General features: G+C 38.1%; 2 protein-coding genes across 11 annotated transcripts in view; both read left to right on the forward strand.

Moving 5' to 3' along the window:
* LOC139969723 (liprin-alpha-1-like) overlaps positions 1–14,234 on the forward strand; it is a 132,571-nt gene that overhangs the window by 22,359 nt on the left and 95,978 nt on the right. The gene's annotated exons all lie outside the window — the stretch shown is intronic.
* On the forward strand, positions 9,461–14,223 carry LOC139969726 (uncharacterized). The gene is made up of 3 exons (XM_071974927.1): positions 9,461–10,064; positions 12,462–12,562; positions 13,432–14,223. The coding sequence occupies exons 1-3, from the start codon at positions 9,787–9,789 to the stop codon at positions 13,632–13,634; spliced, it is 582 nt and encodes a 193-aa protein (XP_071831028.1). The 5' UTR covers positions 9,461–9,786; the 3' UTR covers positions 13,635–14,223.

Raw genomic sequence — 14,234 nt, forward strand, 5'->3', positions numbered from 1 at the left:
TTGTTTATAATACGGGAAGCATCCAGCCCATTAAAGCCTCTCATTAACCTCGGGGAGTTTTGATTCCGCATATCATGAAGGGATATACCAATTAAAATGTATTCTTGCAAATTATGCTCCATTGCTATAGCAAAAAGGATGCATTGGACTTGTAGGTGTTTTGTTGCCGTGGTTACGGATGATGTCATAGGGCAGTGGCGTGTGTCATCGCTTGCCTACTTTGCCACCTACTCAACATCCATGTTATGCTCTCCCATCACCAGGTTGCAGTTGGGAGATTAGGTTAAGCCATTTTAATTTTAGCGTCTGATTAAGTTATTCTTTTGGATAGCGTTTATGAGGCCATTCTCTACGCGGTTTGCCGGATGCGGTTAGTTAGGTTACGGTACGAGGGGGAGGTGAAGCATCCATTGATTGATATGTCAGGAAAAACCACTCTCGATTTAGTAAAGGAGACCTGCGTTAGATTGTGATATTATTTATTATAGACATGAAACAAGTCATCTCATTCGTTTCTGCTAGAGTATGTTTAGAGAAAACGGGGTTAGGCTTTAACCTTGTCGTCGTAAACAGTGTCGGAAGTCGCGAACAATCACGCACAGTATCATTAGTACTGGTATACATTGCACTGTTGATGAGAATCCCAACATAGTTTAGAAGATGTATGATTTACTTCAGTCCTCTTTGATTACTTATCTCCATCTCTACATATACAGTACTGTACCTAAAATTATAGGATTAATGCATACATTGCATACACATATGTAGAAAATGATCAGCTTATGCATATACAGAGATCTATGCTTATATGTATTGATGCAAAAATGAGTATATTAAGACAGGTAGGTTTTGTTGCTCATTAATCCCCAAATCAATAATGGATACAGTTTCATCATCAAATCAATTCTCTTTTTTTTTTGTGCTAAAATTTTGCTCACTTCTTGACTATCATGTTTTTGACTGTCTACTGTACGTATGTGTGTGTGCATAAATAGTGTAGGATGTAAAATCATGAACAGACTGAAAAACTATGTTTTTAATTTCAGTTACTTCACTATAGTGCAGAATATGAAAAAGTTTCCATTTCCTCTCTTACCCAGTCTCCTAAACATATGCACCCTCAATCTATCTACGTATACCAATTGGTAACATTCTGGTGACATTCAACTCCACCCTCATTGGCCTTCTTTGGGGTCACTGCCCTCTTTGTTCCAAATCTACCATTCTGAATGCTTATAATGCATTACTTACTTCGCTCCTCGCTTACCTGTCTCCTCACAACCTAAGTACCCCATTCTACCATGCCTAGAATGTCCTGGTAACCTTTTAACACTGTGCACCCTCTATGACCGGCCCGTCAGCCATTGCCCTTCCTTCTCATTCTACCATTCTAAGTACCTGCACACATTTTTCGATCGGAATATTTCGTTTGGATTTCGTCCATATGGTTGCGGAGGATTCGGGAGTTTTGTCTCCCTCTGTTTCTTTCTATCTTAGATGTCCTTTCCAGCCTGATAAGTTTCCTTGTCTTGTATAGAGGGATTTTGGGGCTGTTTTGTGAAAACGACCTTCGCACGAAGGTTCCTAATTGCATTATTTCAACGTTTTTGTGAATGAAATTCAAACAAAGAATTCTACTTTTGTGGATTCAGGACACTCCTCATTGTATAAGGCTTGAGTCAAATGGGACTTCAGATTCTGCTGACCAATCACATCTACTTCAGATTTACTTTCAATCCCTCCCACCATGGAAGAATGGGGGGGGGGTGATTCTCACAAATTGTCAAATCATTGATTCTATCAAATTTGATCTTCTCCATCTATCTTCTGATCTATTTCCATTTTACTAGTTAAGGCAATATTAATTTTCATATTTCTCTCTGTTATTATGCCACGATGTAAATAGCACTTGTATGTATAGAGTCGTAAAGTTTGCCGTCAAAAATTGAAATTGCGTGCCACAAAATGCAATAAAAAAATGTCGTAATTAGATTTTGGTAGAATGTTCATGTTTGAGCAAAAATTGTCTGTGTGCAATCATTCATAGGTAGGGGCTATTATTGTGTCTTATTATCAAAGTTAAGAGCATTTCTCATAACGGTTAGACGGAGGGAGGCTCTGAAACTAGGGAAGTGCAAGTATTGGAGGATGGGTTGGGTACACAAATCAAATTGTGCGTTGCTTGTCTCTCTTTAATAACAGACAGTTTTGAATGAATGTTATTAAGGAGAGATGGGTTTGTACGGTGGAATCCAAACAATCATTGTAAAGATGATGATTTGTTTGAAAAGGACTGCTTCTTAATGTCAAATACCGACAAAGTTGTAGTACAGTTCTATGAGATGAGACTACGAGTGGCATCGCCAGACATTAATATTAATAAGTGGGGGGGGGGGATGAAGGATGGGGATAGAGGCACAGCAAAATGACAGCAACATCTAAGGGCCTCAAAATGTGGGAAATGCAACTGGCGCTACTGTATAGTAAAGACTCCAGTGTGAGCACTGAGTGTAATGCCTTGTGGGGACCAGGGGCTGCATGAGGCCCCCCTGATGGGGGGTGAAGGGGGCAATGCCCCCTGAAACAATGTTGTGTTAATCATTTCCAGAACTTACAACAGCTTCAAATCAGCAGATTTTGGAGGTAGATGTGTAAAGTCTGTATGTATAGTGTGTAGAAGTCAAGTTGTTCATCTTTCTCAGCAAGATTTTACTTTTGGACATGGCAAATTTCATTTGGGGGCACGAGGGAGCATGTGCCCCTCATGTTCCCCTCTCTCTCCCCCAGATGAGGTCATTTCAGTAAGACATTTCTACACTTCTCGTGCCTGATTGGAGAAACCATTGTAGCCTTTTTCAGATTTGAGCTACTCAGGATCAGACCCTGCAATAGTGTGAATTTCCTTTCAAGTAAAGTAGGATCCTAACCCCAGAAGTGATCAACATTCTGTGGTGATTGCGCTTGGTGGATCACACGACTAGAGACCTTCCATTACTTGCCCTCATCACTTCTGGATAAACACTGACTGACATAAGTCTAAAATGAGAGGGGAAGGGGATGGGGAGGGAGCCTTCTACTACCATCATGGCACCGTAGACCACCACCTGTTATCCACTCCCTTGAGTAATTAGGGTTACTTTCAGTCCAGATATTAAAAAGGGATTTTTCAACTTTTTTCTCTTTAAGATGTGTCTGCCACTGGAATATCCCTCTTCAACTAAATAGTTTGTGCTGGTGAATTTAAAGGATATGCATGTTATTTGTAGCGTTTATAGTTCTTGGCATCCAACACGGTTGAATCAAACCACACTTGTTTTGCTAAAAAGTTTGTTATTTAGTTTTAGTATATTAATGACACAAAAGATGTTGAAATTAGTTCTTTTGTTACACAAGTATTAATTATAAAAACTGATTCTATTCTGACCACATTTTGATAAGGCAGTGAAACTTCAAGTGTATGAATCTGGCCAAATTTTGGTCTTTTTCATTAGCCAGGGAATCTTTTAATTTTAAATTGTTAATTTCAAGTTTCTCTTGTATTTCTGTAACAATGTGCTTATTTTCCATAGCATTTTGCATCACTTTGCCTTACTATACAACATAAATTGAGTAACTTATATTGACACATTTAAAGGAAATAAATAGGGTTATATTAATAACTGTGACAGAAATTGAAGGAAAAAAATTTATCAAAGGTTGAAATAGAAAGCAAATGAGAGATTTCCCTCATGTTCAATCAATAGGGAGAATTAGTTTGGTTTACACACATGTCAGATGAGTTTGTGAGTGGTGGCAGCACTCTCTTTCTATTTCTATAGATTTATGTACCGAGATCATTTGTATAGTTACTGTTTTGGTATATTGCCCTCTAGTTACAGTTAGCAGATTCTAGGGGAAGATGCTGTTTTGGATTGCTGCCACTTTCTCAATGCTGTTGCTGTAAGCCAGATTTAGATGTTAAATGCTGCCACCATAGCATGTTTTACAACGGATGTTCAGAACTACTGCCCCCACTTCATATCCAACTGATAATGTACGATGAAAGAGTTTGTTGGTAGGATATTACACGATAAATACTGCTGTTACACTGTCATGTGAGATGGATGGGTTTCAAGGTTACATGATAAACACTGCTGTTACACTGTATTATGAAAGGGATGGGTTTAAGATTACATGATAAGCACTGCTGTTACACTGTCATGTGAAAGGGATGGGTTTCAAGATTACATGATAAACACTGCTGTTACACTGTCATGTGAAAGGGATGGGTTCAAGATTACATGATAAACACTGCTGTTACACTGTCATGTGAAAGGGATGGGTTTCAAGATTACATGATAAACACTGCTGTTACACTGTCATGTGAGATGGATGGGTTTCAAGGTTACATGATAATGGGTTCAAAATTACATGATAAACACTGCTGTTACACTGTCATGTGAAATGGATGGGTTAAAGATTACATGATAATGGGTTCAAGGTTACATGATAAACACTGCTGTTACACTGTCATGTGAAAGGGATGGGTTTCAAAATTACATGATATACACTGCTGTTACACTGTCATGTGAAAGGGATGGGTTTCAAGATTACATGATAAACACTGCTGTTACACTGTCATGTGAAATGGATGGGTTAAAGATTACATGATAATGGGTTCAAGGTTACATGATAAACACTGCTGTTACACTGTCATGTGAAAGGGATGGGTTTCAAACTTACATGATATACACTGCTGTTACACTGTCATGTGAAAGGGATGGGTTTCAAGATTACATGATAAACACTGCTGTTAAACTGTCATGTGAAATGGATGGGTTTCAAGGTTACATGATAATGGGTTCAAGGTTACATGATAAACACTGCTGTTACACTGTCATGTGAAATGGATGGGTTCAAGATTACATGATAATGGGTTCAAGGTTACATGATAAACACTGCTGTTACACTGTCATGTGAAAGGGATGGGTTTCAAGATTACATGATAAACACTGCTGTTAAACTGTCATGTGAAATGGATGGGTTCAAGATTACATGATAATGGGTTCAAGGTTACATGATAAACACTGCTGTTACACTGTCATGTGAAAGGGATGGGTTTCAAAATTACATGATATACACTGCTGTTACACTGTCATGTGAAAGGGATGGGTTCAAGATTACATGATAAACACTGCTGTTACACTGTCATGTGAAAGGGATGGGTTTCAAGATTACATGATAAACACTGCTGTTACACTGTCATGTGAAAGGGATGGGTTCAAGATTACCTGATAAACACTGCTGTTACACTGTCATGTGAAATGGATGGGTTTCAAGATTACATGATAAACACTGCTGTTACACTGTCATGTGAAAGGGATGGGTTCAATATTACATGATAATGGGTTCAAGGTTACATGATAAACACTGCTAATACAGTGTCATGTGAAGGGATGGGTTTCAAGATTACATGATAAACATTATTATGTAACCTATTATGTAACCTTGAGTCAAGAAAGGCAAGTACAGTATGGTATGCTTGTAATGGCACAGATCATCTCTCGCCCCCTACCCCACCCTGTCCTTGTAACTCCCTGACTGCAACATCATCTCTATATGGAGTTGCTGTCTACTATGACCTTTGACCTTTCCCTTGAATTAGTTCACTTCTTTGTTTACCTGTCCTCTCACAACCTCAGGACTCTCTACCTACAGTATAAAGAAAACAGAAACCATGTTCAATGGAAAAAGGAAGTTAATGACTAAATTATGTAGAATTGATAACCATGTGCTGCAAAATGCTTATAAATTCAGATTCTTAGCAATTCTTTATAAAAATTTAGGAAATAACTAGAACATTAACACAATATATGATACACATATAATACCAAAAATATAAAAAATTAAATAATTAATTTTCATACTAAGCTGGTCCTTTCATGTTTTTTCAATTACCCGTTTACAATGGTGGTGTACTATAAAGTGTTTTGAACTCTGCACAACTGTTCTCATCACTTCAAATAATAATACTTCTAAATTATGCATTACTTGTACGTTACCTCACGTTTCAAGATGTGTTTAGATATAAGCCCGAGTCAGTCGATCGTCCCAAATGCCACCAAGGTAAAATTTACTCTTAAAATATCCAGTTATGCTCTGCCAGATAAAGCTTTCATCTCACACAGTATCTGTTCCATACCATTACATGTTATGACATAAACAGACGTTTTAGCTTCTTCTTTAAAGTGTTTTTCTCTCTCTCTCCCTCCCCCCCCCCCCCCCCGTTCTCTCTCTATTCCTTCCCTGTTGTCCTGTTGTTTCCCTTTTCATTAGCCATCTTCTTCTTTGCCCTTCTGTGATCAATACGTCATTGCAAGGCTCTTTTGGATGCGTTGCATTCACCGTTGCCTATTTTGTTGCTTTTCCATGGCAACCGCAAATCAATGAAAGCCAGACGCTAGTTCTGTTTTCATATTCTCTTTCCTTTTTTCTCTCTCTCTCTCTCTTTTTTTCTCCTCCGCTAATTTCTTCTTCTTCTTTTTTTTTTTTGGCTGTCTGTTTTTTTATTTTTTTCCTCCCAAGTACTGTTGTGGTAATTAAGAAAATATTGCACACGTTTGTAACTGTGTAGCGTGATCTTCAGTTTCAGCTAACCTTGGGATCAGCCTCAGTGTGTTGTTACAGTTTTGAGTGTGTATGGGAAAAGATTGTAGGCACTCGTCCCATCACAAGCAATTCCCATCAGAAGCAATTACATGATCATAGGTTGTCAGTCATTGCGGTGTATGTTATGTACAAAGTTCTCATCTACGTACATAGCTGTATATTGTAAGTCTGTGGGATGTATGGATGTTACAGTATTATACTGTTTCAATTTACAGATACGACAATGGTACAAAATTCACAAGGGTTATTAGCATGAGAGGAGATGTGTTCTTAAGATTTTTTTTTTGATTTTTTTTGATAATTTTTTTTAACTTTTTAAAAAAACAACTTGGTGAGAATTTCCAGTCCCTAGGATTTCTATGTGATAAGTACAGTAATCTCTTGCAACCTAGTAACTTGCTAATATATGCATGTGATTTGAGTTTCATGCAAGCACAAAAGACATAGATATGTACTATACAGAAGCCCTGGAAGTGTACCGGGGTTGCTTCATCCTCTCTTACCTGTCTCCATAATTGAATTAAGCACTTTCCGATCTAACCTAACCAACACAGTTGGTATCATTCTAGCACTGTGCTACACATATCCCACTTTCTGGGGCACAGCCTTAATATCTCCTTCCTCCGATTTTACCATTTAAATGTCTAACTTATCACAGGCTTGTAAATCCATGAATATCTACTTGTTTGGGGAATTAACTTTGTTCCTCGCTTACCTGTCTCCTCACAACCTTAGCACCAGTTCTACCGTGCCTACTGTATCATGTCCATGGTATTCCTTTTAACACTGTGCACCCTCCATGTCCCTCCTTCTCATTCTACCATCTTAAGTACCTACATGTGTTTTTCGATTGGGACTTTTTCCTTCGAATTTAGTCCTTTTGGTAGTGGAAGTTTTGGGAGTTCTTTTCTTCTATCGGATTCTAGAACTCTTAGACGTCTCTTCCAGCCCAATAAGTATCCTTTTCTGGTAATAGGGAAGGGATTTGGAGGGAATGTTGTTGTCCTTATATGTTTATTGAAATTTCAACAAGATAAGGCTTGCATTCAATTGTTCCTTGCTTACTCTCCTTCTAGCTCACACTGGTAGCACCATAGGTAGCTCTTATGCTATATATACATAAGTCATGAATATTCATATTTCATATTGTTTATTCATAGTGATGATTATGCATTTTATAGATCTCTCAATCTCTTCCTACGTAGATACTAACTCCGCTCAGATACATTCTGCTCATAAACATCAGCTATTTTAAATGAATTCATGGAAAGTGGGAGGAAAAAAAAATCAAACGTCAGCTTTCTTTGGCGACTTCTTGCTGGTTTGCCTTCTTGGGTGACCTAATTTGCCCGGCATACCCCAATCAGTGTCTCTGACGATCATTATAACAGAATCAAGCGTGGCTTATTTGCGGGCTAAATGCAATAACTAACTGCTGTAGCGCTAGGTTTTATTCAATTAGCCCGTCCGCGAGTGTGTCTATTATACAGTTTAGTCTTTTTGTTTTTCTTGGCAAGAAGTTCTCTTTTCCCGAATGAGTAAACAGAACTACGTGCCCTTGAGATCCCTTCCTAGTTGATGAGATGTTATTTTTAGGTTCCATTTTGCCTTCTCTATCTCTCTCTCTCTCTACCCTTCATATTTAAACCCTGTAAGCATGAATATGTAATGACTGAATGTTTTAAAATTAGGTTATGCGAATTCATGGATGTTTTTTTTTAAGAATGTTTTCTCTTTCTCTCTGTTGGAAGCAGTGCAAGTTAGAGAAAGGTTTTAACAAATGGCTTTAGGAATCTCAGCTACAAGAAACGCAAAAAAATCAAAACGAAAAGGCAAAAAAAGAACACTTGGATGAAGACAGAAAAAGGCCTTAAGAAATATTCTTCTCTAATAATTATGGGTATTTAAAAACTTCAATTTTTCTCTTCCCTGTGGCTGAATCACTGAACTGAAACTACCTACATAAGTCTTGAAAAATCTTTGCCTCCTGTTATACATATATATATACACTTCTCAAAAAATACACATAAAAATACACATATTTACTTCGTTCCCCACTTACCTGTCTCCCCACAACCTATGCACCGCATTCTACCGTGTCTAGAATGCCCTGGTAATCTTTTAACACTGTACACCCTCACTGGCCCTAATGGCCTTCCTTCATTTTTCTACCCACAAAGTGTCTCACTGTGTTTTTCGGAGTTATATATATACACTTCTCAAAAAATACACATAAAAATACACATGAATGTGCACGGTGATCATTGCTGTTGTAGGCATAACTACAATATGAGTAGAGTGTGATGACAAATTTACTTTGTGCCTCGCTTACCTGTTTCCTCTTCATCATCTTGCACTGTACTTGCTCCACCGTGTCTACGATGTAGAGTGACATGGGAGCTAAAAACCTGCCCCGGGAAAAGCCCAAATGTTAAAAGGCTAATTACAGTATGGTGTTGTACAGTACAGTGAATTCCAAATGTGGATTTGAAAGACAGCAATTTCCACTGAAAAAACAAAAACAAAACAAAAAAAACAAAAACAAAAAACTTTTGTCACTTTGAGTGATATAATGATGAGGGTCATTAGCCTTAAGTGACCAGTCCCCTGTTTTTCTACCATGCTTAGAAGTTTACCAGTCCACTGTAGGTACGTTACAGCTAGAGTGCTGAGGTTATGAGGAGATAGGTAAGCTTATGGCTCAGCCTCGTAAATGTATCCAAACCTGGAAGGTTGGAGTACTTTTGCCTCGTTAAAACTCCTGTAATTAGCATAAAGTACACTGTACTACACTCCACGTATCAAACCAATTCAAAAGGATTAAAGGCGATATCGCTCGTAGACTTTTTTTTGAGGGCGCTGGCATTTTCGAGGTTTCAGCGAGGTTTAATGGGACCCCGAAAACTCACGTGACCTCGGTGGCAAATTTAGATCAGTGAATAGCACAGGCAAGCGTATGCGTAACAAGCCCGTACCCATGCACACATAATGTTATAACACAGCATTTCAGATTATTGTACTGTTTACCGCAAAGGATTTTCGTACGCGATAGTTTGTTGTTTGTGTGCCTTTTGAGTAAAGAATACTGTACGATTTTCGTACAAATACATTCGATTAGACTAGAGTATAGTGACAATCATGGAAAAGGGATCAGGGCAAGGAGAATCGGGCGAAAGAAAACGACCTTATCCTGGAACGAGCGTAGGTTCAAGTGGAGGAAAGCCATTGTTGCATGGACCTGACAAAAACAGCAGTGCAAAGGAACAACAGCGACGAAGAGATGCCACGAAGATCTATCTTCTACGTTCCTACGTAAACTGGCAAATGGAGAAAGAACTCTACAAACATGTCCACGATTTGACTTCTGTTAGCAACGCAGATTTCGCAGAACATTTGCTTCAGGATCACACAAAAAGGTAATGATTTGCTAAGCTAGGCTAAAACTATATAGGGTACATACTAGTACATAGTAGTACTACAGGGTATTGTCCTAGGTAACTGTCAGTATTGCGAAGTACAGAAAACTGCAAAGTTCGGACACCCCTAAGAAATACACAATTTCACCATGATAACCTACAAGCGAAAGCCAATACCACTAAAAACTAGGAAGCTACAGTTATTTCCTCTCCAAAATGACCCGTGCGCAAGTATGTACGTACATATCTGTCAATAAAATGAAGATAGTTTTTGGGGTACTTTAAGGTTTAGGTGTTCGAACTTCGCAGTGTCTATGCTATTGTATTTGTAACATACATGATTTGATGAGCCTAGGCTTTGTAACTAGGCCTATCATTCATTATTTTTCCAATGGACCTAGCGTATGCTAACCTTATCATACTTTTCCTAGCACAAAATAGCAGTAAGTTGTATTACTGAGTCATCATCATCACTGTTTGTGAATGCTTGTCATGAGGATACTGTATAGGCCGTGGCTATTGTTACGACTAGTCGTAACAATTATTTATAAACTATTCTTACGACAAAGGCAAATTCAAGTGCAGTAAAGTAAATAAAGCAACTGCGCATGTAGTAGGGGTAACCCTAACCCTAAACATAACCCTAAATCTCAATCCTAACCCTAACCGGAAGTTATTGTTACTCCTCGTCGTAAAATTAGTACTCCTAATCATAAAAATAGCCCATGCGTAGTCGGAAATTATTCTTACAACTAGTCGTAAGAATAGCCACTTTGTACTGTATACAGTTAAAAATTAAAATATCCTTCCTAAAGAAGACTGACAGGGACTGGGGGTCTTTAGTTTCACTCCTCATATTTATGCCATGGAAAGCTGGGCCTTCTCATCACCAAAAAGTAAACTGTTTTTTTGCCTCAACAAATTGATGGAAATATATTTTCTAACCACTAGGCCTAGGTGATCTGTTCATCCCCACCCCTCCAGGTTCTAAATTGTTATCAGCTGTCCTTGTTTGAGGAATAATTCTTGTGAATGAGCATTTGAAAGAAAAGCCTCACCTATGCCCAGTCATAATTAACTAGGCATATAACATAGGACTAAGGCCTATAGTATTAGTAATAAGTATCTGAATTTAGTGTTCATAGTAACTGTATTCCCTAATTTTGTAATATACACCAGTGAGGAAGGCCTACTGTGCTGTACAAGTACAACCACATGGACCTGCAATTTTTCCTATAAAAATAATGCATCTACTGTACATAAATAATTTAGAATCACTACTAACTGATTCACATGTTTTCACACCGCTGCGTATGCAACTAGACCTTATGTTTTTCTAAGGTCAGCCACAGCCAGCATATATGCAATCAAGTTTTAATGGTACATTTGGGCAATAGGGTGTTATACTGTTATCTACTGACTGTCTGTCCAATATTCCAGCAATTATGTGTACATTTCTGTGCTTGGGATTTTTGAAGGAACCCAACTGCTATGCAAGAAATTAGGTAAATTAGCCTCACAAATTGAGGGACCATATTAGTACATATAGCTATACCTTTATAAACCTTTATATAGCCATGCCTGGAGGTAAGAAAGTACCAGTTTTTTTTGTGTAGGCCTGATGCTCATACTTTATGATGCTGTGCTAAGTTATCATATTTTTTATATATAGTCAGTACTATGCTTGTTTTTGTTCAGCTTCTTGTGAATGATCTGATGTTTAGTGTTCAAAAATTATAATATCTATTAAATTTGGTGGCCGAAACTATCTCTTGTGGAGAGTAATCTAGCGTTAAATTAATGGTAGTCTGAAATCAAGCTATTCATGTAAACAGGAATTTTTCACAATGGTGTCATGGAGTAAGCTAGCATCTCAATTCTCACTCATGAAACCAACTGCTCACATAAACAGGAAGTTTACACAGTAGGTAAATAATGAGTGTACATCAAACTTTGATCAAAAGACTGGACATCTTTTAGCGATATGAAACCAATCAGTTCACTAAGACAGGAAGTTTACATAGTAAATTTTACATTGACATGTGAGCTCAAGTTGTTGGGCAAGCAGTTGGGCAACACAAAATTATCCTTACAATTCTTGAAAGGTACCGCGGTTTATGGATATGTTGAAGAAGAGTATGAAAGAATATCTCATCCTTATCTGGGTTTAAATCAATGTGGGTTAACAATATGTTATTATTGAAATCTGCCTAAGTGTTTGTTTGTTACTTTTCTCTTTCATATTTTTTCTTGGGTAGGTATGATAAAAACATGTATGTTTGTAATGATTTGGTCATTACCAGATTCATTACGCATACAATTAAGCTTGGGGTGTACAGTAAAATTACTATTTCAGTTATATGATTTACAGACAATTTTTTTTGTTTCATTGTATAGGTTTCAAATGCATCTTTTCCGGAAAGATGCTGAAAGTCAAACAGAGGCATTCTCAGCGGCTGTCACCACAGAAAGATCAGTTGACACTCAGAAAGGAGAAGGTAAATTTATATGTTTATCCTTGCATGAATTACAGACTGGAAGAGCAGTGCTAATCTTATCTGATCTGGTGTGATCAGAAAAATAATACAATTTCATTCTCATTAAATTCCAAAAGAAAAGAAAAAGATGGTAGCTTATTGCTCATCCACTAAAAAGCATACATGTGTATGAGAATTTATAAAAGTAAGTGGGCCTGATATTATCAGGATCTTCTTTAGAGGCAAACTGACTAGTAACAGTAAATTCAAGAGACACAATAGAGCCTGGAACAGAGAGGACATGGTGAACACAAAGAAAGAAGTTAATGGTGTATTGAACAAAAGGAGTCAGTGAAAGCAGAGGTATTTAGATAAACTGTGGAGTACAAAGCGAGGATTAAGTAAGGAGAGAGGGCGAATAAACTATAGCAGAATACAGAGATGGAGCAGGATAAAGTTAGTCATGTCCTTCCTGTACATTGAGCCCATTCAGTTGAATGGTGCTAGGGCACTCCGTCCACTCTCTCTATCTCTGCTGTGGTGTACTGTGTCTGAGATGGTTAGTCTACGAAGTTAGTTACCTGTTGGGACATGTCTTTAATGGTATGATTGGGGAGCTGAAAGTGTTCCCCTACTGGAGTCTCCATTTTCATGGTATTGACTTGTGACTAGAACTGCTTCTTGAAGGTGGTCTTGGTTTCACCAACATACTTGTAACTTCAATGTCCTCTAAACTCAATGACACCATTTAAATTGAAATATCAGTTTCCAGTGCTGCATAAGTGTGATAAGTTCTAAACAAAAGGTACTGTATATTTTTAGTCACAGCCATAGAAGCTATAGCAGGATACTTGCAATCTAGTAACTATTGTTTTATGTAATCTCTACAGATACTCCTGATCCAGTTACTTCAACACCTCTCAAGAAGCCATCTGCCAATGTTCTGTCCAATGTCACCAGTAGGATTAGATATGGAGCAGCATGGGAGAGAAACCTCAGACTATACGAATACACATTGCCACATTTACATGATCCTGAACAAAAGAGATCATACATATGGCAGGGGCAAGCACTTTTCCCAGACTTTTGTTGACAGGTTGTGCGACATTCACAAACGTTGGATTAGCAGCTAATGATACATCTGCATCACCAGATTGAGATAAATTGCTTTCGTCCATTTTGTTCGATAGTAGCTATGACTGTAAATCAGGAGCTTGGCCACCCTCTAAGTCAAGGTGGGCAAGGTTGGGGAAATTCAATCAAGGAGTAACAATCAGAGAATGGCCAGCTTTATATTATTGTATATAGGCCTACACGCACAGCGTGTATAAATATCTGTATCGGTTTATTTATACTGGTGTTCATTTCCGTTGCCAGGAGGGGATATGATTTGAACATGGGGGAGGGTGTGGGGGGTGGGGAGGGGGTCCCATTTGAAGTGTCCAAACGATGCTAATCTTTACATCTATCTTCTTGAATCACATGTACCCCTATCGACACGATCAATCAGTCCTGTCTCTCACCTCCTCTCATGCACTGGTGTATTTATTTCCTGGCAAGATAACAGTTAGGCATAGTAAGGGTCAGAGGTCATCACAACTTAAAGAGTTGTGCGAGTCCCTGTGGTCTCTTACATCCTGGTAGCAGTAGAGAGAAGAAGCCTAATAGATCAGAAACCATAATCATCTTCTGT

Source organism: Apostichopus japonicus, chromosome 7, assembly GCF_037975245.1.
Source record: "Apostichopus japonicus isolate 1M-3 chromosome 7, ASM3797524v1, whole genome shotgun sequence".
Taxonomy (NCBI): domain Eukaryota; kingdom Metazoa; phylum Echinodermata; class Holothuroidea; order Aspidochirotida; family Stichopodidae; genus Apostichopus; species Apostichopus japonicus.